Source organism: Rhodamnia argentea, chromosome 3 (assembly GCF_020921035.1).
Source record: "Rhodamnia argentea isolate NSW1041297 chromosome 3, ASM2092103v1, whole genome shotgun sequence".
NCBI lineage: Eukaryota > Viridiplantae > Streptophyta > Magnoliopsida > Myrtales > Myrtaceae > Rhodamnia > Rhodamnia argentea.
The window spans coordinates 12,445,932-12,468,572 of record NC_063152.1 but is presented as its reverse complement, the minus strand read 5'-3'; the positions used below and the strand labels follow the sequence as shown (position 1 = coordinate 12,468,572).

Below are 22,641 nucleotides of genomic sequence, written 5' to 3'. Positions count from 1 at the left end.
ATTAACTAATAAGAAGAAAATTATCGGCACGACATCAAGGAAAAAATATCAAAATATTTCTAGACTTATTACATCTATACTAATTCAGTTTTAAATTTTTTCATTTGGCTAATATAGTCATAATTTTTTGACAATTTATCAACATAATACATCCACTCAATTGTGCCTGGAAATTGCCGACGTGGTCGTTAGCCGCTCTATGTGGCACCTTAAGTGCTGATGTGGATAATTTTTTCAATTTTTTTTAAAATTGAACTTTTTTAGATTTTAAAAGTACTTGTTTACTTCTTTTCTTTTTTATTTCTTTGTTGAGGCTGGAGAGGGCTCGACGACCCTCGCCGGCCACTAGGTTTGCAAGCCTTCGTCGACCAGTGTTGAGGTTCACGGCCCTCACCGGCCGCAATAAGGTGATCCTTGCTTGTGGCCGTTGAGGGTGACCTTGCCCAAGTAGGTCGAGGGCCGCCCCTTGCATAGCCCTTTCCGGCATCGTTAGTGGTCGCCATAGCTTGAGACCGGCCACCAGCAAAAAGGAAAGGATGACAAAAGAAAAAAAAATCGAGAAAAAAACTCAAACTTTTTTAAATAGTTGTTCACGTTAGCGCCGACCCTCCAAATAGGACGGTCGATGGTGATTGGGCTGCCATGTCATCGTTTTACAATCAAAATTGACTAGAAAGATTATACTGACACATTATCAAAGGGTTTAAGGTTGAATTGAGACAATTGAAAGATTTAGAACCGAGTTGGTACACGTGCGATATGTTTAAGAATTTTTTTTTTTTATAATTTTATCAAATATAAAGAGAAGAACACTTTACCATTTGAACTTTATCGGTAGAGTTAGTGCTATATGATAAAAGGAAAGATTCAAAATTCAAAATTTAAATGCATAAGAGAAACAATAGATACATTGATTTATGTATTTGTCCTAACTAATTGAGGGTATTTCGGGAAAGAAAAATATGATAATTGTTGTGATTGATGATAATTATGCAGGTACAATGTTCAGACATTTCATAGGACAGGGACAGGAAGAGGATAATGCTAGTAGAATGGCTGTCTCCGTCAATACCTCCCACCTAAACATCACAATCAAAACAAGACATACACAACAAAAAAATCATCCCCCCACTAATTATATATGCCGACCCATGAAGCAAGGCAAATTAGTCAATGCCTCCTTGTTTTTCAGCTTAATTTTCCATCTGATGAGATGTTTGTTGATTACTTTAAGGTTGTGGCCTGAGATCGAGTTGAGATGATCGATTCACGTTCGATGATATCCGGCAATTTCATTGTCAATCGCTCGGTGGCCTTTTCAATGACATGTCGTGTCTTTGAACAAAACATTAAATTGGTCTCTCTCGATTTCGATTTTATAAAGTTTACTAGTTCTTTTCTGTAGTCGTGTCATGCACGCAATCCGTAAGATCACTTCTTTAATTTACATCCCGTTTTGCATCATCCACCACACGCATGTGACATAACTTAGGGTGATCAATTTTTAGGACAAGTCGATTATCTGCCAAGAACCGAGAACCTATCTTTTGATGCTTGGTTTCAAAAGATTGGAATTAACCTGAAAATCAGACCGGTTGAATCGGAACCGATAGTTCCGACCTTGAAGCAGAAATTGGAATTAGTCCTACGCCGAATCTAGGTTTGCCGAGTGGGGAACCAAACAGATTATCCCTAAACCTGAGCTTGAACCGATCAATCTAGGCCGGTTCGATCCAGATCCGATGCTCACCCCTATTTTAACCCCTTGAAGTGCAACTCCCTGTATAGTGAAAAAATCATCAGGAGAAAATGCGCCCAGGTGATAGGTCTTTAAATTCGAAGCTTGAGTGAGAAGAGACAACTAGTGCAAGCAATCTGAGTGTAGAATAAAATTTGCAAATAAGCGTTTTTGGTAATGCCCATACACAATCTTTTTTTAGGCATGCATAATGACCATTTTATAAAGCTACATAATTTTTATTCTACATATTTAAATACGACACTCTTTAAATATTCCATTTTTATTTTGTAGGGGTGTACAAAGGAATCAATAACCTCCCGAAACAGGACAGAACCCGCCGATTCTCGGCTCCAAAAAATTAAAACTGGTGGGTACCGGTCCGATTTCCCGTTTCAAGTGTGGAACCACCTATTCGGACTAGATCGCTAATATAGTATATATCATTTAATTCGTAATTTTTTAAAAATGAAATATTTTAAATCCCTAATTCGAAGCTCGCTTATCTCGTTTCAAGCTCTCACCTCGATCTTTCCATTTTCGTATCTTGACTCACGGCCTTAACTCCCATCGACTCATAGCCACGCCTCCGGCCTTTCATAGCTTCCCTCGTTTGGTCCCCTCTGTTTGCTTGGTGGGATCGGATCGGCGATCCAGTTCCAAGTGGATCCATGAAAGTAGCGGCAATTCTCAAATTTCAATTTTTCGGAATCGGATTTTAGTGGACGGTTTTCGATTCTAGGGTGGGAATCGCCCATTCGGACCATGCTTACTCCTAGTTATATGTGGGGTTTTTTTTTTTTTTTTTTCGGGTCGAGATTGTTATTATGCGGTTGAGGTGTACAGCAAAGCCTCCCAAAATCCGATTACCCAAAAAAATCTATAAATTGATTCCCCTCTTAAAAAAACCCTAGAAATCTATGCGGGATTGTTTGTTCCATAAACAGAATCCCAAGATTATCAATTTAAAACAGAGAAGAGAACGGGAAAAAAATTTAACAAAAAAGACAGCGGACGCGCACTCAGTTGATGATTCTCCATCTCCTCCTCGTCTCCGCCGCTTCGTCCTCCTTTCTCCCTGTTTCCTGGGTCGCGGTCATTTTTATTCCGCGGCACGTAAAGAACATCTGTGAATGTGAAAGGTACTTTGCCCTGTTTTCCAACTTCGATTTCTTGAAGCTGATGATTTTCTCTTTGCTTTTGCGGCAAGTTTTTTTCACCATCGTTTTCTTTTCATCTTAAAAAAAAAAAGTGGGTTCTCGTTAAATTTTGTTTTTTCGTTGAATTTTCGTCACTCGCGGTGACTTCATCAAACCCATGTCAAAGGTTTGATTTTTCTTCCAAAAACGATAACAGAAATGAACTGTTTTGTGCGTGTTTTTTTCTGATGTATCTGGGAACAGGTATGTGTACGTAAAATACAGGCTACTGTCGTGACTTTCTGTGGCCGCAAGTTTTCTTGTGGGTTTCGCGGAAGGGGGTTGTTCTTTCCAAAAGCTTCGAACGGGGATTTCTGAAATTTCTGGAAGAACCTGATCCAATCTTGACGTAATTGCGTGTTCTTCGAGAAGGGTTTCACTTTCGTTGTTGAATTTGGGGATTCGCGCGTGGCTTCGTCAGCTCAATTCGTTTGCGATTGGTGGAGGGTTCTGGTATATTTAGGAGGTGTTGTGCGGTTTGTTCGAAGTGGGCAATGTTTGGGGCTCCTTGAAGCTGATTCATTGAGGCTTTTGGTTGTTTGGGAATTAGAGCATTTCATATTGTTTTGCTTGACGGTGATGTGCTCTGAACACCTGGGGGTTCTTTAATTTAGAGCTAAATTAGAGATTCCCAGGTGCAGATTCATTATCTGGGTTTTTGTTCTTGCGCGAGATAGTGTGATTGAGAGTTTGGGTGGAGGAGCAGAAGGTGGGGTCTGTTTGGCAGCTCTGGTTGTTGTGTAGTTCTGATTTCGAGAGTGTTGGTGGCATTTGCAATGGACGACTCGCCGAGCGGCTCGAATTCGCTGCCACCATTCCTGATGAAGACTTACGAGATGGTTGATGACCCCTCCACTGACCCGGTGGTCTCGTGGAGTCAAACCAACAAGAGCTTCATTGTGTGGAATCCGCCGGAGTTTGCACGGGATATGCTGCCGAGATACTTCAAGCACAACAATTTTTCCAGCTTTATTAGACAGCTAAATACATATGTAAGCTGAGACCTTTCTACTTGCATTTCTGCTTGCTCGTCTTCTGAAGCCATTTGGCTTTCTAGGGAATGATCATTCATTTGTATAACTCGCGATAAATGTGCATTTCACTTTTGGACAGGGTTTTAGGAAGATTGATCCAGAACGATGGGAATTTGCCAACGATGATTTTATAAGAGGTCAGCCGCAGCTTATGAAGAACATCCATCGCCGGAAACCTGTCCACAGCCATTCCCTTCAGAATCTCCAAAATCAGGGAAGTTCTTCTCCTTTAACTGAAGCGGAGAGACAAGGACTGAAGGAAGAGGTAGAAAGGCTTAAAAGCGACAAGGAATCACTTCAGTTGGAACTACAGATGCATGAAGAAGAGAGGAAGGGCTTTGAACTGCAGATGCAGAATTTGAAGGAGCGGTTTTTGAAAATGGAAGAACGACAGAAGAATATGGTGTCTGACTTAGGTAATGTTCTGCAGAAACCTCGCCTCGCCTTTAATTTGTTGCTTGAGTCGGAGTTTAACGATAAGAAGAGGAGATTGCCTCGAATTGGTTACTTTCATGATGAGGGACATGGTGAGGATAATCAAGCTGGGACTCCCCAATCTTTGACGAGAGAAAACATTGATGGAGCTTCATCCTTACCATCGATACTGGATTTATATGATCAGTTGGAATCATCTCTCACAATCTGGGAAAACATTGCGCGTGATGTTTCTGAAAACTTAATTCAGCGCAACTCAACCCTAGACTTTGATGAGACTACTAGTTGTGCTGATAGCCCTGCTATATCCTGCATTCAGTTGAATATTGACGCACAGCCTAGATCACCCACGATTGACATGAATTCAGAGCCCGCTACTGCTACTGTTTTCGAGCCTGTCTTGGCTACTACTTCCGAGCCAACTTCGACTGTTGCTTCTGAGCTAGTTTCTTCTAAAGAACATGCCGCATCTGCAGCTCCTAATGCGCCAGCAGGGGCTAATGATGTCTTCTGGGAGCAATTCTTGACAGAGAATCCGGGTTCCTCTGATGTTCAGGAAGTTCAGTCTGATAGAAAGGATACTGATGGCAGAAGGAATGAGAGCAAACCTGCTGATCACGGCAGGTTTTGGTGGAGTCCAAAGAACGTAAATAATCTAGCAGAACAATTGGGGCATCTTACCCCAGCCGAAAGTACTTGATGTTGGTCGATCGTATTTTCGGGTATTGATGGCTCAGTGAGGGCGTTGTAATATAATAGTTATGGTATGTTGGGTCTTCCAATAAATAGGTAATACATAGTTAGGGCGGCAGGTTCGCTGCAATAACGTTGATGAGGTCTCTCTTGATTATTTGTCCATCAGAGTTTTGTAGCATTTTGTTTTGTTCCAGTTAACATAGTTATATGAGGGTTGTGATCTCCCACACAGTGTTACATGACAGTGGTACTGACTTTCATTATGCATCTTTTGAGGAGTTACCCATGATTTCTCGCGTTTTTGCTTTATTGCAAATAATGTTATGCCCTATGCGGGTGCTTACTTTGCATATGAATCTTAAGGAAAAAGGGGAACACTCTTTCAGCTGTAGATTGTATCAAGAGCTCTGCAGATCAGGCTTCTGTAGTTTCATTGCTGCCTTTCTGTTGTCATTACTCAGCTAAAAACATCACCATATTGTCTTTGACTCAAATAAGCTGAGGCATTATGTTTCCCTATAGAATATGATGGTCTCTGTCCTGCTCAAGAATAGCTAAATGGGAGGCAGTTGGACATAAGGAAAGAGAGAGAAATACAGGGAACCTTCTCGCTCCAATTTGTTTTTTCCTCCATTTGGTTACTGGCCTGGGGTAGATTTTATGCCGATATGGGATTAGCCCAATGCCCAAAGGCAGACATGCATTCGTTGCCCGTATTTCGTCAGGAAATTTGGGGTCGGGATCACAATCGTGTCCTCTGTGCTCTGGCGGATGTGCACCTACGCTTGCATAGAGAATAGTCTTGAAGTTCCCTCTATAGTTTGTGTTGTGCTTTTCCATCACATATCTGCAGCACTTAGATAGAAAACGCAGAACACTGAAGCATGATATGCTGAAGAACGTGTCCATGATCCAGGTTCTTGTTGGCTCCAATGTGTCGAGATCATCAAGTACACTGCGTTTGGTCGGAGAGATTCAGAGGAAATAAGGAAGGGAATTGAAGGGGGTGATTTCAGTCTCATGTTATTTGGTCTGTTTTAGTGGAGGAAATAGGAAGAGATTGGGAATTTCCATCTTAGTCTCTTCTAATCTCTCCTAGTTAATATTATTGGGTACGTATTAAATCACTTCCCAAGTGGTTTTCCCAGTGATTGGTCAAACCATTTTGCCTATTTTTGCTGGTTGTTTTGGCATTAGTGTGCCTTTTTATGTTTGATGTGAAGAAGAAGACATGAGTTATGTGAGCTTTCAATGTATCATCTTCAGTAATTGAACTTTTGGTTCTGGAGTTGATTAGCTCTGGCACTCGGTGCGTTGCGTTGAGCCTTCCGAAAAGAGCTGATGCTGCAGATCCGAACTGAAAACTCATTAAGCTCGAGCACGAGATTTGACTGCTGCAAGAATTCAAGCCGATGCTCATTTGACAAATCCTGCACTAGAAGCCAGATTTGATGATGTGAGCAATTTGTCGACATATTATCAGCATTTTGTTCTGAGATAAGTGAAGGTCAATGTTAGATTCTCGACAAGAGAATATTTTCATTCCAGAAGGAATAAGGAATGTGCTATGCAAAGATGGCCACCCTTATCTTCAGACCAAGCATCAATCGACGAAAGAAAATAGCAATTTATCTTTTTACAGACTAATCGAAAGCATCTCAAGAGAATAATCAGGATAATCCGAGCGCCGGACTCTAGTCATCGTTTTCTAAAGATCGGAAAATCAGGAAAATGTTTTTCTTCGCGAAACAGAAGGTCCCCCCCTGAGAAGTGTGTCCTGACAGTAAAAGTTCAAACATTCGATGTCCAAAGAAAATTAACATGGTTTAACTATTTTTATCTAGTCAATAATTTATACAAGAAAAACGTGTAAGAAATCAAATTAACTTATCATGGAGGTACATAGCGTACCCTCGTTTAGATAGATAGATTGAGTTAACCTAAAATTTTGCTTTTGGTATTAAAAAGTTATCAATCAGGCCTGTTAGATTTGAGGTCAAGCTCTTCCACGAGGATTCTAGGAACTTGAAGGAAGGTTTTAAGTCCAAACAAAACTTTAAAAAGAGATTATTTCAAGTTGCCCTAACTGGATAAATCTTTTATTTTTTATTTATTTTAGGTTAAGTAATCCTATCAAAAGGGTGAGTCATGCCGGATTTAAATCGAGTCGAAAATAGTCTAATCGAAATTAACCCATTGAACGTGTTTTACTCATTTCAATGTGATACAAATCTAGTGATCCGTACCGGATGCGACTCATAACCGACCCGACCCATATTGCTAAAATGCTTCTGTAGTTAACTCAATCTAGGAAAACTTAAACCCAAATGAGAGCGGGGGGTGAGAGAGAACAAGATCGAATAAGCGCGCTAAAGAACCATAGAGGGGAGTTGGATCGAAGTATGTCGTGAACCCATTTAATACATATATTATTTTGGGTTCCATAACTAACCCATATAACAGGATCACGAATTGCATCTATGACCCGTTTTAACAGGCCATTTTCTAAGAAATTTTCACGAATCAAAATGTCGAGACATCTAGAAAAAAATGGAGTTTTAATGCAAACATATACAACTATGTGAAAACGCAAAACTTTGTGTAGGGAGCCCATCGACTTTCAAGTTTTGTTGTCTAATATTGCCCTAATCTTCTTGGATTTCCTGGACAGTATGGCCCCTACTGGCGCCACGTGTATTTGCAATCTGATTTCGTCTTTGTAAATCCCGATACTCATTTCCGTCCGCTTCGCAACATGATCTGGCGAGATGCTTTGAGAATTTCGTCTATTTGAGAAATACTTTCAGAACTAGCTCTCCTTTCTAATAATTCTAAAAAAAATAAAAATAAAAATAAAAACGAGGCCGGCTAAAGAAACCTTTCTAGGAAACTCAAAAGTGAATCAGGACATGTTTCCTCTCTCAAACATGTCCTCATCGGCTGCGATGATGATTAGTCAAAGTGAAGGAGACTTTCATTGATCGGGGTGCTTTGAGAGAGGAAACTCTGAGGCAAAAATACTCGCGAGAATGGACATGGGAAAGAGCTCCGAGTCCGGAACGAGCGGCGGTGAGTCGTCGGAGATTGACTACGAGGTCTTCTTGAGTTTTAGAGGGCCGGACACTCACCACAAATACTTTGATCTCGATTTTTTTACGATTCTTAATGGTTGCGTATGAAATTATAGATAACTGCTGTGTGTCCAGCTCATTACAAATCTTGTTAGTTCTGGCCATTAGTTGATTGGGTCGAGCGCCGTTTACCGACGCCCGTGCTCCGGGACTTGGTTATTTCACTTCATGTTTTGGGTTGGCTAAAAATAGTTTCTTTGTCGGCTAAACAAATTCGTCGATTTTGACCCAAAAAAAAAAAATTTGTCGACAGGAAGCTTTCAGCACCTAGCGGAGATAGACAGCCCCTCGCTTCGTCTCGCTCGGACTCTTTTAGCAGATCAAAAGTCAGAGACTTGGGCATCTTATTATCGGGTCGACACTGATTCAATTTTTGGCAAAAACAACATTTGGCGAATATATTATCTGGGGAGACACTATTTACTTATCTGGGAATATATCCTCACGGGAGATCATTTATGTCAACATTATTTGTTGTTCCACGTGAACTTTGATGTATAGAGTAAAGATGTTGGGGGTGTAACGAGAGGAGGCGAGCATATTCCGGTTCCCTCAAGAACCGTGGACCACCAATCTGGTTTGGTTTCCGGGCGGTCCAATGAAACCGGGTAAAATGAAAATAAAAAGTAAAACTAAAACAAAACTGGGAAAAGGATATGAGGGTCTAGATCATCCTAGATGCTGAGGATTATATATGAGAATTTTATGAGAAAAGAAAGCTGAATGTTGAATGCAACAAGACCAACAACAGGGAGAGAGAGAGAGAGAAAGAGAGAGAAGGTGAGTAACTCAAAAGCGTCCCCATCGACCGCCCTTTTCACTAGATTAGTTCCGAGCCAGGTAATAATGATGACTTGTGCATGTCTTGCAGTTTTTCCTAGCTACTCAGGAGAAATTCCATAAAGAGGCAGATGAGCAATACTGGAAGGCCATAGGAGAGCTGATCCCTCACGAGGTTCCAAAAATTGAAAAGAGGCGAGGGAAGAAGGAACATGAGAAAAAGCCAGGAATCACTGTGGCCCAGGGTCCGAAGCCCGGAAAGCCTTAAAAATTAAAAATATAATTTCGTCGGTTCGGGTGAGCGGTTCATTGATCCAGTTCCCCCTAGAACCTAGAACGCAGCTGCCGGTCACTTGGTTTCACCTTGAGAAACTAGGGACCAGACCGGTGACCTTAAGAATAGGACCAAACCCGTCGATCCGAGCGGTCCATTTTTGCTTATCCCCGGTAACGAGGTCTACACTCTCAAGCCGCCAGAGAATTTTTATAATTTGAGCTCGTATTTTGTTGGTAATTTGGACTTGAGCCTAAAAATAGCTACTTGCTTTATACAATCGTTTTTTTTTAATTGAGAGTTGTAATCGAGAGTATGAGGTGCTAATTGGAGTAAAATTATATATAGGATGTAACCCTAGTTTGAGGGAGAATCGGGATAAATCTTATATCTCAATTTCTATTTCTCGCTTTTATTCTTTACTTTGTTATGTTTGTGTGTCGAATCCTACCCGAAAAGACTATTTCATGTGATGCCAACACAAAGCAATCATTCATTGTGCCACATTTATAAGCATAAGTACTATCTATGTTACAAATCTTGTTATAACAAGGGCCACAACGGCCCATGATTAGGATTAGGATTAGGATTCTAAGAATAAACGAACTCCGTTAAAATGCCCTCTCCCACACACATTGTCACACCTCCGCGGTGGCATGCAGAAGCAGGTTGCTGTGGAGGTTTCTTGATTGTAGATTAGGAAGATTGAGCAACAATTACTACAAAAATCTTAAATTTATTGTACTTGTGCTAATTCATATTTAACCCCTTTAATTGTGCAAATTTAGTTCCTAACTTTTTCATGTTTTGTCAATTGAATCCATCCGAACAATTTTTGCTGAAAATTGCTGACGTGAATGCAGGTCATTCTATATGGCACAGCCACGGGAAGGGAGTGCAGCCCCTCGGTCAAATTTTGTGAGGGCGCATGACCCCTCATCCAAATCGGGAACAAGCGAGGACACAACAGCCCTTGTCTGATCTGTTTAAATCAAGCAAGGGTTGGGGTACCCTCGACTATGGCAGGAGACCATTGCCGGCCCACAATAATAATAATAAAAAAGGTAAGGAAAAGAAAAGAAAAGAAAAGGAAAAAAAATCAAAATATCATTGAAATTTTATTATCTCCGTCATCGCCGGTCATGCTATGTAAGACAAGTGGTATCCATGGATCTTCTTCTACATTGATTGGTGGACTCAATTGACAAAATATGAAAATTTTTAGGACCAAATTTGTATAGTTGAATGATTATGATTGAATTGAAACAAGTGAAATAGGCTTAAGATTTTTTTTTTATATAATTTTTTCGAAAAATTGGTATGGGATGTTTCTAAAATCCCACAAGGGTCACGTGACATGCGTTTGTCATCACATTATTAAACTAGCGCAAGCTCTTTCCTCAACACATCTGGCCAATTCATAACCAAACTACAGTCGCATCGTGAGGAGCTTAAAGACTCGTCCCTCATAGCAAATTAGTTTTGGCTACAGTGAGAGTTGGAGGTGGCCCGAGCCAATCACAAGCACAACATAAGAAAAAAAGGCAGGGAAAGGAAAAAAAAACAAAAATAAAAATATTAACATTAACATTAATATTAATATTAATATATTATTAAAAATTATTTGCATTAGTACCGGTGATACCACGCTAGCATCGGCGAGTAAAATGGACTGAATTAATATAATTGTAAGAGGTTGATGACTCAACTTGTAAAAAAAAAGGCTTAAGATCAAATCAACACAATTATAAAATTTGAGACTTTTTTTTTATAATTCTCCCTAATTTTTAGGCGCTTTCACAAGTTGAAAAGAATCTCATTATAGTCATATCAACATATTATCATTAATTAATGTTATTTGGTAGCAAGTTATTATTACAACCGGTACTTTTCGTGTCCGGCGTGGACACACAAGATTGAGCAGGAAAATTTCCAGCAGTTGTCTGAATTTGATGGTCGGCGTTATTAAGGATTATTCGACTAAAGGGAAAGTTCTAGGAAAGAGGCTTCAAGCGCGATTCGGACGAAAGTCCGTATTGACTCCGCGGTCTATTTCTTAAGGCAAAAAATGGTTGGCATTATTCGAAGACTGTTCAACCAGAGAAAGTTTTAGGAGAGAGGCCTTAAGCCCTAAGTAGTATCGATACTAAAGCAGAGCAAATCGGACCACTCGAATCGGGACCGTCCGGATAAGATCGGGGCTGGTGGTCCGGTTCCCGGTTCTAGAGGGAGCGGTCCGGTTCCCGGTTCTAGGGTTTGCCAGGATCGGACCGCCTGCACCGGACAGATCAAAAATTTTTTTTTTTAATCAAGAAAACTCCATCCGTATGGAGTTTTTTCGATCTTGCCTTTTTAGTCCCCAAACGAAATCTCCATCTCGATCTTGCCTTAGCTAGTTCCCGGCCCATTTTTTACTCGAAAGGAGATCGTTTACGCTTAAATCCCACGTGCATTTTGGAAACAATCTTGTAAAAAGTTCTCAGCTTTACCTTGAAAGACCCGTTTCAGGGAATGAACTCGAAATTTTTTGTATGTCCAACCTCTATATTTGCTGGACTGGGACCGTCCAGGAATGGTTCAAATTTTTTTTTTGACATGTGTTCAATCCAATGAAACCGTCCGAGAACCGGACCAAACTAGGAATCGATCACCCCTAATCGATACGGACACACAACACGACACTACACGTCATTTATAAAAAAAATAGAGAGTTCCGATATATTATGACACGTTGTATATTAATTATATATTTTAATATATATGTCAACAATTTTTTTTTGGCATTTTAATAACCTTCGAATCAACCGATAGTGATGATATTGGATTGCAAAAGAATAGATATCGATCATTTTCAAAGTATTTATGCAGAAAATATGATAAAATGTATTTCGGTGTGAAAATATTACAATAATGTTAATAAAAAAAAAACCCCTCAGTTTTTAGGAAATTATTTTACTTTTATAGAATTCTAAATAAAAAATACACAGTACTTCCGCCCACAACCCCACCGGCGCTCTTTCTCTCGTCAAACTTGCAGAGAATCCTCTGCATCTTTCATCTCTTTCTCTCTCCACCGATTTGGACTCCATCGGCCGGCGAAACCAAGCTTCCCTTGCCTCTCCCCACCCACTTGGATTCCACCGGCCGGCGACAACCGGGCTTGGAACTTCCGAGTTCGTCTGCCGTTTCGTTCTTCGGGGAGCCTCCGCGCACGCTGTCGCTCGTGTTCATTTCGTCTCTGCTTTTCTCATTTCTCAGGCGAAACCCGGATCTGGTGAACCTTTTCGTTGAGGGGTCTGCCGTTTCACGCCCTCCTCTCCACCACCGCCTCGGATCTGGCTCAGCGCTCCACCGTCGCTGTCCTCACCGTCCCCGACGCTTACCTCACCTCCTCCAACCTCACGCCTCACGCGCCGGCTCTCCCCCACCTCCCTCGCCGACGTCCTCCTCGAGTTCCTCTTCTCCTTCTCCTCCGGACTCGCGTGTCGTCAGCGAGTCCGGGTCGTTGACCGCGTGTCCGGACGCCTCCGAGCGTGTCGGACGCGTGTCGACGACTCAGTCTGTGTTTTATGCAAACATAAGGTGAGCGTTCCTTTCATTGATCAGAAGGTGCTTTTGGAGAGGAAACTCTCAAGACAAAACACTTGCGAGAATGGATGTGGGAAAGAGCTCGGAGGCTGAAAGAGGTGGTGGTGAGTCGTCAGTGATTGACTATGAGGTTTTCTTGAGTTTCAGAGGGCCGGACACTCGCCAAGGATTCACAGATTGCCTTTATCAGGCTATGCTAGAGGCGAACATCCGTGTTTTCTTTGACGAGGAAGAGCTACACGTCGGTAAAGCAATAGCTAATGAGCTACCGAAGGCCATCGAAAAGTCGAAGATCTATGTACCCATCTTCTCTAAAGGTTATGCGTCTAGTCCGTGGTGCCTTCGCGAGCTTGCGGACATGGTAGAGTGCACGAAATCCAAACCATCCGAGAAGGAGATTATGCCAATCTTCTACGACGTGGAACCTAACGATGTTAAGCTCAGGTCTCAACTATATGTCGGCGCTCTGAAGAATCATGAGAAGAAGTTTGACAGCCAGACGATCCTAAAGTGGGCGGATGCCCTCAAAAGTGCAGCCAAAATCAGAGGATGGGAGTTGAAAAAGCAAGGGTATGTAATGTAGGTGTCCTGAAGTACTTTGTTTTGGACTTTCATTACGTAGAGAAACTCTAATAAGATCTCGTTTAGGCAGTTTAAAATTGAATGAATACCATCTGCGATCTGGAAACTAATCAAAATTCGTGTGCTTGGGAGTCCCTGATGACTAAACAAACCATTCATCTACTAAACGGTATTAGCCATGTTGATTGCAACCACTTGCTGAGTTTCTTGAGGTTATCTTTTACGATTTCGACTTGGATGATTCACTAATGTGGCAGGTACTGGAAATTCACGAAATCGGTGATACGAGAGATTGTGATGAAGCTGAAGACAAAAGACAAATATGTCGCCGAGCATTTGGTCGGAATGGAGGATCGAGTGGAAGCCGTTTTGAAGTTGTTGGACGTGGACTCGGGGGGCAAGCGCTTTGTGCTAATCCATGGAATGGGCGGAATTGGCAAAACGACTCTTGCTAAGGATGTGTTCAACAAACTAAATTCTCTCTTTAGTCATTGCTGCTTCTTGGGAAACGTCCGGGAATCGTTAGTCAGCGTTGGCCTCGTAAATTTACAGAAACAACTATTGTCTAACACGTTAGGTTCGGCCTTTCAAGACGACATAAACGATGTCGACGATGGGATCAAGGTGATTGCGAGGCGACTTTCTAATAGGAAACTCTTCATTGTTCTCGATGATGTGGATGATGAGGAGCAACTCGAGAAACTAGCCATCAAGTGGATAGCGTTTGGCTCGGGAAGCAGAGTTATTTTGACAACTAGGAACAAAAGCATCGTCGAAGCTGACCAAACTTTGGAGTACGAAGTAAAGCCGTTGAATTCCATTCAATCAGTTGAGCTTTTTAGTAGACATGCTTTTGGAAGAAATCCTCCTCCAGATGATTGTGTCAGTCTATCGAGACAAGTAGTTTCTATGACCGGAGGACTTCCGTTGGCTCTCGAAGTCGTAGGCTCATTACTTCGTCGGCAAAACAAAGCATCGTGGATAGATGTGCTGGACAAACTGAAGGAAATACCTCATGAGAAGGTCCAGGACAAGCTGAAGATCAGCTACAATGCCCTGAGTCACGAGCAAAAACAGATCTTTCTCGACATAGCCTGTCTCTTTGTGAACAAAGACAAGGCGAATGCTTTCTACATGTGGAAAGATTGTAGGTTTTTTCCGGATTATTCGATTCAAGTCCTTATCTGCATGTCCTTAATAAAGATAACTGATGACAACACGTTCTGGATGCACGACCAACTAAGAGATCTCGGGAGGAAAATTGTACGTGGAGATACAGGGCTGGTGGATCCAAGAAAGCAGAGCAGGTTGTGGGTTAACGAGACGGCCAATGATATCATAAGAACAGAAGAGGTGAACGATATGTTTGGTCATCGAATTCTAGACTTTTCTCAATATTTATGAATTAGGAGGCCCTTTTATGAGAGAGAGTTTGAAATCTTTTCTTAATTTACTCTTTTGCTACTTTACCATTGAATGGCAGAGAAAGGAGGCCATTGAAGCAGTCCGCTTATATGGATATGAATCAGCAGCCTATACGAGCGAAGAGTTCGCAAGGCTTCCAAACATAAGGTTCCTCGATTTATCATGGGGAGGATTAGATGGAGACTTTGAGAATCTGCTTTCAGAGTTGAGATACATGTCCTGGCATTTTTGTCGTCGAGAGCTGTTGGCCATCAATTTCCACCCGAGCAATCTTGTAGTTCTCGACCTGTCTTGGGGTTCCATCACGGAGGACTGGGCTGGATGGAGTCAAATCAAGGTACCATCCATTGCTATATTTGTTTGTCTTATCTCCATTGAATTGTCTCACGCATTCATTATGTTTTTAACTGAGACTGACTATACCGTAGCTATATATAGGCCACAACCTTTAGGAAATAAAACGGGTCATGAATGGATTAATCAAGGCCATTCCACCAGCAAAACTAAGCTGTTCTTGTAATCCAGGCCCTTTACAATTATTGTATTGATAAAACGTATAGGTGGATACAGGGAAAATTTTCAAAAAAGTCCTAAACCTATTGCACTTTTGTCAATTCAGTCTTAAACCTTTTAGTTTTGTCAATTCAATCCCAAATATTTTTTTTTGTACCAATTCAGTCCTAAATTTTTTTTGTTCCAATTTAATCACAAACCTTTTGCATTTATGCCAATCCAATCCATTGGGTAAATTTTGGCCCGTCGGTGTTCACGTGACGCCGACGTTGCAATTTTTAATAATATTTTAATATTTTCTTCAATTTTTCTCTTTTTTCTCTTTTCTTCATTTTTCCTTTTTGTTTTGGGTCTTCTCCTTCCTCCAGCCATGGTCCTCTCCTTCCTCTAGCCATGGAGTCGCCGACCAGTGGAGTACATAGCCAGCGGACCATTGGTGCTGCCGCCGGGAGAGGCTGAGCCACATAGGCTGTAGGGGTGCTGCTGGCCTGCCAGCACCGCTGTCGCTGGGCGAGCTCAGCCTTGCACAGTGACGGCGATGCCAGCTAGATCTAGGCGAGCTCGCGCAACCATGGCGTTGCATGGGCGAGGCCGAGCTTGCTCTGCAGATTATCTCTTTCACTCACCTTCGTCTCAATCCTACTCTCTCCTCTTAGATATTCGAACTTGTTCTTCACTCGCAAAATCCAAATTCGGAACCGCAATTTGTAACTCCACATCTTGCGAGCTCCTCCTTCGTCGCTGCTTCGGATATCTCGAGCTTTTCCTTCGATAGTTTCAGCTACGTTTTCTTTCTTTCTTTCTTTCTTTCCTTCTTTCCTTGGGTTTTGCCGCTATTTATTTGCCCAACTCATGTTCGATTCTCTCCAAAATTCTTCTATTCAGAGGCTGCTTCATAGAATATGGCTTCCACTTCTTCAATGTCTGGAGGAAGAAGATGAACCGAAAAAAAAAAAAAATTCAAAAAAAAATAATAATAATAAACCATTAAAATTGCTCCGTTAGCATTGGTCGGTGTCCACATCAGTAATTTCTAGTAAAAATTAGCTAAGAGGACTACAATGGCACAAATGCAAAAGCTTTAGGACTGAATTGGTATAAAAAAGAGGTTTAGGATTGAATTAGCCTAAATGCAAAATGTTTATGACTGAATTGACAAAATTAAAATGTTTAGGACTGAATTGACAAAAGTACAATAGGTTTAGTACATTTTTGACAATTTTCTCGATAGATATATGTGGATCAGGTTGGATATGTGTTAGTGCCAGATGAACGTATCTATGTGGATTAAGTGAGGAAAAAACCCCATTACATCTAAGTTCCAGCACAACCATTTATTGCCTCTGGATTTGCACGGAATTCTCCCTTTACTCTCTTTTAGCTATTGTAACAGGTTGCCAAGAAGCTTAAAGTTCTGAATCTCTCACATTGCAGCCGCATGACGAGGACGCCAGACTTGTCTGATTATTTGAGTTTAGAGAGATTGATCCTTAACGATTGCACAAGCCTGGTTGAGGTTGATGGTTCCTTCCAAAAGCTTAAGTGCCTGATTTACTTCAATGTGGGCTGGTGTACAAGTCTTAGGAAGTTGCCTGAAGGAATCGAAAGACTAGAGAAGCTCGAGTACTTGTATTTCGGCCATTGCAAAAAGTTGAGGAAGCTGCATGAATCATTTGCGAGAGTGGCCTCATTGGTAGAGTTGGATCTCTCATATACGGCTATCACAATATTACCGGACTTCATCGGTAACCAAAAGAGCTTGTCAGTACTTAATCTAGGACATACAGGAATCGATTGTCTTCCTTGGTCTATCGTCAACCTGCGGGAACTTCAGTCTCTCGTTCTAGCGTATACTAAAATAAGGGAACTCCCCTACTCGATTGGTAACTTGGAATCGCTGCTCAAGTTGGACGTATCGGGAACACAATGTCTACAGTTGCCCAAATCCATTGGAGACCTAAGTAGATTAAAAGTCCTCGACATTTCGTATTCTTGGATAAGGGAGCTACCCCGGAGCACTGTCGAACTAAAAGAGTTGGAAGAGCTGCATGCCCAGAAATGCTGGGATTTAGAGTGGGAAATTCCCGAGGGCATTTGGAAATTGTCACTTTTGAGGGTTCTTAACTTGGAATTTACCCCTATTATAAATGTTCCGGAGACGATCAAACTACTTCCTCGCTTAGAGAAATTGGGATTATGCGGTTGCTTCGAACTCGAAGTAATGCCCGAGCTTCCCACAAGTTTGATAAGCCTAAGTTTGGGATCGAGTTCGCTGCGGTGGGTCCCGGATCTCTCAAACCTAACGAAATTGGTGGATTTGAACTATGGTGGTCAAGATGAGAACTGTCGGCCTTTGTTCTTCCAAGATGGTCAATGCCGACAATCCCTCGGGGTCCTTTTACCGTCCGTGTCAACATTGTCATTGAAATATCATGGATCCATAACCAGTTTATTTTTGCATTGCAACTTGAGAAATTTGACACGTTTGAGCATTTATCAATGTTGGTGGAAGGAAGTTCAACTCGATGGGCTTGAACAGTTGGTTGAATTCAAAGTTGAGGGATTAGAATTCCTCGAGGGAATTGCGGGTCTTTCGAGTTTGAAGCGGTTGAAGCTGTTGAGGCTGTTCAATTGCCTAAATCTAACCACGATCCAAGGTCTTGGTTCAGTGGAGTCGTTGGAAGAATTGAGCTTCATAAATTGTCCTAAGATTACAAGTTTGGATGACCTATCGGATTTGAAAAAGCTGGAGTTCTTGAACTTTGAAGAATGCGAAGAGCTTCAGGCAGTTAAGGGGCTCGATGAGCTAGAGAATCTGAAAGATTTGATCTTGATCAGTTGCAGATCATTGAGAGGTTTCCCTGACGTTCTCAAGTGGAAAGTACCAGACGAGTGCTCCCTGACTATTGAGGAGTGCCCAAATTTAGGAGATGAATCGTTTGGCGACAGAGTCAGCGCGTACAAGCAACGGAAAGTCCAGGAACAAAGAGGGACAAAACGAAAGAGGAGTGCAAGACGAGGCGGTCCCGGCCCTTCTCGCCAGCTCGCGTGATTCCTGGATCTCCACAATTTCTCAGCTTGCCCAGAATTCTTCCTGTGTTATGGTCAATTGACTTTGGTTTTGCAGCTGTTTATACTCCTCGATCGGGTTTTGTTTTGCCCATTTTCCCCAGTAATGCAGCTGTGTTGACTCATGTTGATAATGAGGATACTGGCAAATGTGGTATAGGCTCATGTTGATAAAGAGTCATTCGTTTAATGACGGTGAAGTAACCGAATTCATAGATGTTTCTGATGAAGCTCTCTCATCGTTTGCAACTAGACAAGAGAAGACACCGTGATGAGGGACATGGCGAAGATAATCAAGCTGGGATCCCCAAACTTGGACGAGAGAAAACATCGATGGAGCTTCTTCCTTACCGTCGATATTGGATTTATATGATCAATTGGAATCATCGCTCACCATCTGGGAAAACATTGCGCATGATGTTTCTGAAGACTTTATTCAATGCATCTCGTACATAATTCGTGATTTTTTTTAAGAATAAAAAAAAATTCATCATCTGAAACTCGCTTATTTCGTCTCTCAAACTCTTACTCTTATCTCTACCTCTGCTCTCTCTGGTCGTTGACTCTTAGTGCCTCAGTCTCACATCGATCTCTTCATTAGAGGAGTTATGAACAAAAACGAAGATTGGACAGTTCAAATCGCTCACTCAGTTGCCATCTTTGTATTGTGGATGAGGGAAGTCGCTCTGTCTAAATAGGCCGTTTGCCGACTCTTAGCAGAAAATGTCCAAGAAAAGCCGATTCATTAAAACATTCAGACCAAAAGCAATACATTTCGGCAGCACTTCATCAAGCGATAATGAGTTGCCTGCTCCATTTTCATGCTAATAGAACGAAAACAAAGAAAATTGAGTCACTAGGTTCATATGCCATACCGCTTCACATGACAAAAGCACGAAACTGGAAAGAAAACTCCAGATTTTCACATCTAAATTAGAATAGGCAGACTTTGTTACCAATCAAACCACAGGCAAGGAGCGAAGCCCACCGGGACTAATACTGCAATTTCCTCAACATCTGTCAAAAGTCAAGTCTACCAGAAGCGGAGCCCACCGGGAGTAAAAGCGAAGCGACGCGGACTGGTTGCGCGGTTTAGGAGTTGACGTAGACTCGACCATACGAAGACCACGCAACTTGGGAAAGTCATTCGACCAAAACCGAGGGAAAGTACGGGAGCCTTTCTTTATCAGGTGGCTCTGAGAGAGAGAGGAAACCCTCAGGCGAAAATACTTTGTGAGAATGGACATGGGAAAGAGCTGGGAGGCCGGAAGGAGTGGCGGTGCGTCGTCGGTCACTGACTTCGAGGTCTTCTTGAGCTTCAGAGGGCCGGACACTCGCCAAGGTTTCACGGATTGCCTTTACCACGCTATGCTAGACGCGAACATCCGTGTTTTCTTGGACGAGGAAGAGCTCCACGTCGGTAAAGAAATAGCCGATGAGCTACCGACGGCCATTGAGAAGTCGAGGATCTACGTACCCATCTTCTCTAAAGGTTATGCTTCGAGCGCGTGGTGCCTTCGCGAGCTCGCGCACATGGTGGAGCGCAGGAAATCCAAACCATCCGAGAAGGAGATCATGCCGATTTTCCACGACGTGGGATCTGACGATGTTAAGCTCAAGTCTCCACTTTACGTCGGCGCTTTGGATGAGCACGAGAAGAAATATGGCTGCCAGACGAGGGCAGAGTGGGAGGATGTCCTCAAAAGCGTTTCCAGAATCAAAGGATGGGAGCTGAAAAGCCAAGGGTACGTATGTGTCCATTGACCTCCCTGTTTCGGGACTTTCACTATATACCCAAGCATGGATAAGATCTCGTTTAGGCGGTTTGAAATTCTCTCTCTTTGGTAAGTCGGGAGGGTGTGAGGGGATTGGGTTAATAAATACAAGGAGTATGTCTTTTGTAATTTCTGTGTTTTTCCTCTAATTCTTTCATTTGTAGATCTAATTTATCCATCTTTGTGTTTATCACCCGTTGGAAGTGTCAGTAGTTTGATTGCAAATCACTTCCTGAATGTCATGAGATTATCCTTCACAATTTCGACTTAGATGATTCGCTAATGAGGCCTGGCAGGTACTGGGAATTCATTAAATTGGTGGTACGAGAGATTTCGATGAAGCTGAAGACAAAAGACAAACACGTCGCCGAGCATTTAGTTGGGATGGATGATCCAGTGGAAACCGTTCTAAACTTGTTGGACGTGGACTCAGGGGGCGTGCGGTTTTTACTAATCCACGGAATGGGGGGAATCGGTAAAACGACTCTTGCTCAGCTTGTGTTCAACAAGCTGAATTCCCTCTTCAGTCATTGCTGCTTCCTGGAAAATGTCCGGGAATCCTCCTCACACAGCTCCGGACTTGTAACTTTACAGGAACGATTATTATCTGACACGATTGGTTCAGGCTTTCACTACGGAATTAACGATGTCAACAATGGGATCAACACGATTAAACAACGACTTTTTAACAAGAAGGTTTTCATCGTCCTTGACGATGTGGATGATGAAGAGCAACTTGAGAAACTAGCCATGAAGCATGTTTCGTTTGGCTCGGGAAGCAGAGTTATTTTGACAACCAGGAACAGAAGCATCATAGAAGCCGACCAAACTTTGGAGTACGAAGTGAAGCAATTGGATTCCATTCAATCACTCGAGCTTTTCAGCAGACATGCTTTTGGAAGGGATTCTCCTCCAGATGATTTCGTTGATCTTTCGAGACAAGTAGTTTCTACGACTGGAGGACTTCCGTTGGCTCTCGAAGTGGTAGGCTCATTACTTCGTTGGCAAAGCAAAGCATCATGGATAGATGTGCTGGACAAACTGAAGGAAATACCTGATGAGAAGGTCCAGGACAAGCTGAAGATCAGCTACAATGCCCTGAGACTCGAGGAAAAACAGATCTTTCTCGATATCGCCTGCTTATTTGTAGACGAAGACAAGACGAATGCATTTTACATGTGGAAAGATTGTAGGTTCTTCCCGGACTGTTCGATTTCAGTCCTTGTCTACATGTCCTTGATAAAGATAACTGGTGACAACAAATTCTGGATGCACGACCAACCGAGAGATCTCGGTAGGCAAATCGTATATGGAGACAAGAGGCCGGTGGATCCAAGCAAGCAGAGCAGGGTGTGGGTTCCTGAGACGGCTGATAAGATCATAAGAACCGAAGAGGTGAAAAGATATGTTTGAGCATTCAGTTCTAAACTTTTCTCAATATTCCATTTATTGATTAGGAGCCCTTTTTTTTTTCGATCGAGAGAGAGAGAGAGATCGAAAACACTTTTCATTTGCTCTTATACTACTTTACCATTGAATGGCAGAGAAAGAAGGCCATTGAAGCAGTATGCTTAAGAAGAGGAACCTATACGGGCAAAGAGTTTTCAAGGCTTCCAAACATAAGGTTCCTCAAATTATTTGGGGGACATTTAGATGGAGACTTTCAGAATCAACTTTCAGAGTTAAGGTGCCTGTCCTGGTATCGGTTTGATAAACACATTGAACAGTTCTTGGCCATCAATTTCCATCCAAGCAATCTTGTAGTTCTCAACGTGCCTGGTAGTTCCATCACGGAGGACTGGGCTGGATGGAGTCAAATCAAGGTACCATCCGTCGATATAAATGTTTATCTTTATCTCCATTGAGTTGTCTCACTTAATTTTTATGTTCTTAGTTAGAACTGAGTATACCATAACTATATAGGCAACAACCTATTGTACATAAAATGGCTCGTAAAGGGGTTAATCAAGTCCATTCCACAAGTAAAATTTGGCTGACTAAGCTGGTCGCGTAATCAAGGCCACTAAATTAGATTGTATGGACTATTGATATATAGGTGGATATATGTGGATCAGGTTGGATAGGTGTTAGTACTTGATGAACGGTTCTATGTGGGTTAAATGAGGAAAAATTAAATCTAAGTTCCAGCGCAACCATTTATTGCCTCTAAATTGGCAAGCTATTGTAACAGGTTGCCAAGAAGCTTAAAGTTCTGGATCTCACACGCTGCTACCGCATGACTAGGACTCCAGACTTCTCTCATTACTTGAGTTTGGAGAGATTGATCCTTAAAGATTGCAAAGGTCTGATTGAAGTTGATGGTTCCCTTGAAAAGCTTAAGTGCCTGATTTACTTCAATGCGCATGGGTGTGAATATCTTAGGGAGTTGCCAGAAGGAATCG

At 42.0% G+C, this 22,641-nt stretch overlaps 3 protein-coding genes across 7 annotated transcripts in view; all 3 read left to right on the top strand.

Annotated features, from left to right (window-relative positions):
• Window positions 1-2,714: 2,714 nt before the first annotated feature.
• LOC115727620 (heat stress transcription factor A-4a-like) lies at window positions 2,715-5,388 on the top strand. Of its 5 annotated transcripts, none has more exons than XM_030657870.2 (3): window positions 2,715-2,880; window positions 3,142-3,929; window positions 4,051-5,388. In XM_030657870.2, the coding sequence occupies exons 2-3, from the start codon at window positions 3,714-3,716 to the stop codon at window positions 5,104-5,106; spliced, it is 1,272 nt and encodes a 423-aa protein (XP_030513730.1). In that variant the 5' UTR covers window positions 2,715-2,880; window positions 3,142-3,713; the 3' UTR covers window positions 5,107-5,388. The 5 variants fall into 5 exon arrangements, with proteins under 5 accessions (XP_030513730.1, XP_030513731.1, XP_048132307.1 ...); XM_030657871.2 differs by lacking the exon at window positions 2,715-2,880 and adding an exon at window positions 3,025-3,064 and having other exon boundaries at window positions 3,163-3,929; XM_048276350.1 differs by lacking the exon at window positions 2,715-2,880 and adding an exon at window positions 3,031-3,064.
• A 2,678-nt stretch (window positions 5,389-8,066) lies between these two features.
• LOC115727613 (disease resistance protein RPV1-like) overlaps window positions 8,067-22,641 on the top strand; it is an 81,310-nt gene continuing 66,735 nt past the window's right edge. The window contains exons 1-3 of the mRNA XM_048275562.1: window positions 8,067-8,197; window positions 13,006-13,445; window positions 13,715-14,810. Coding sequence (XP_048131519.1) covers window positions 8,132-8,197; window positions 13,006-13,445; window positions 13,715-14,810 — 1,602 coding nt within the window. The 5' untranslated portion in view covers window positions 8,067-8,131. The remainder of the gene's footprint in view (window positions 8,198-13,005; window positions 13,446-13,714; window positions 14,811-22,641) is intronic.
• LOC125314330 (disease resistance protein RUN1-like) lies at window positions 14,817-18,636 on the top strand. Its single transcript, XM_048276344.1, has 2 exons — window positions 14,817-15,219; window positions 16,789-18,636. The coding sequence occupies exons 1-2, from the start codon at window positions 14,878-14,880 to the stop codon at window positions 18,445-18,447; spliced, it is 2,001 nt and encodes a 666-aa protein (XP_048132301.1). The 5' UTR covers window positions 14,817-14,877; the 3' UTR covers window positions 18,448-18,636.

Coding starts and splice junctions, on each gene's coding strand:
- LOC115727620 (XM_030657870.2), top strand. CDS start 3,714: ATGGACGACTCGCCGAGCGGCTCGAATTCGCTGCCACCATTCCTGATG. Junction 3,930..4,050: donor TTAGACAGCTAAATACATAT/GTAAGCTGAGAC, acceptor ACTTTTGGACAG/GGTTTTAGGAAGATTGATCC.
- LOC125314330 (XM_048276344.1), top strand. CDS start 14,878: ATGAGAGAGAGTTTGAAATCTTTTCTTAATTTACTCTTTTGCTACTTT. Junction 15,220..16,788: donor CTGGATGGAGTCAAATCAAG/GTACCATCCATT, acceptor CTATTGTAACAG/GTTGCCAAGAAGCTTAAAGT.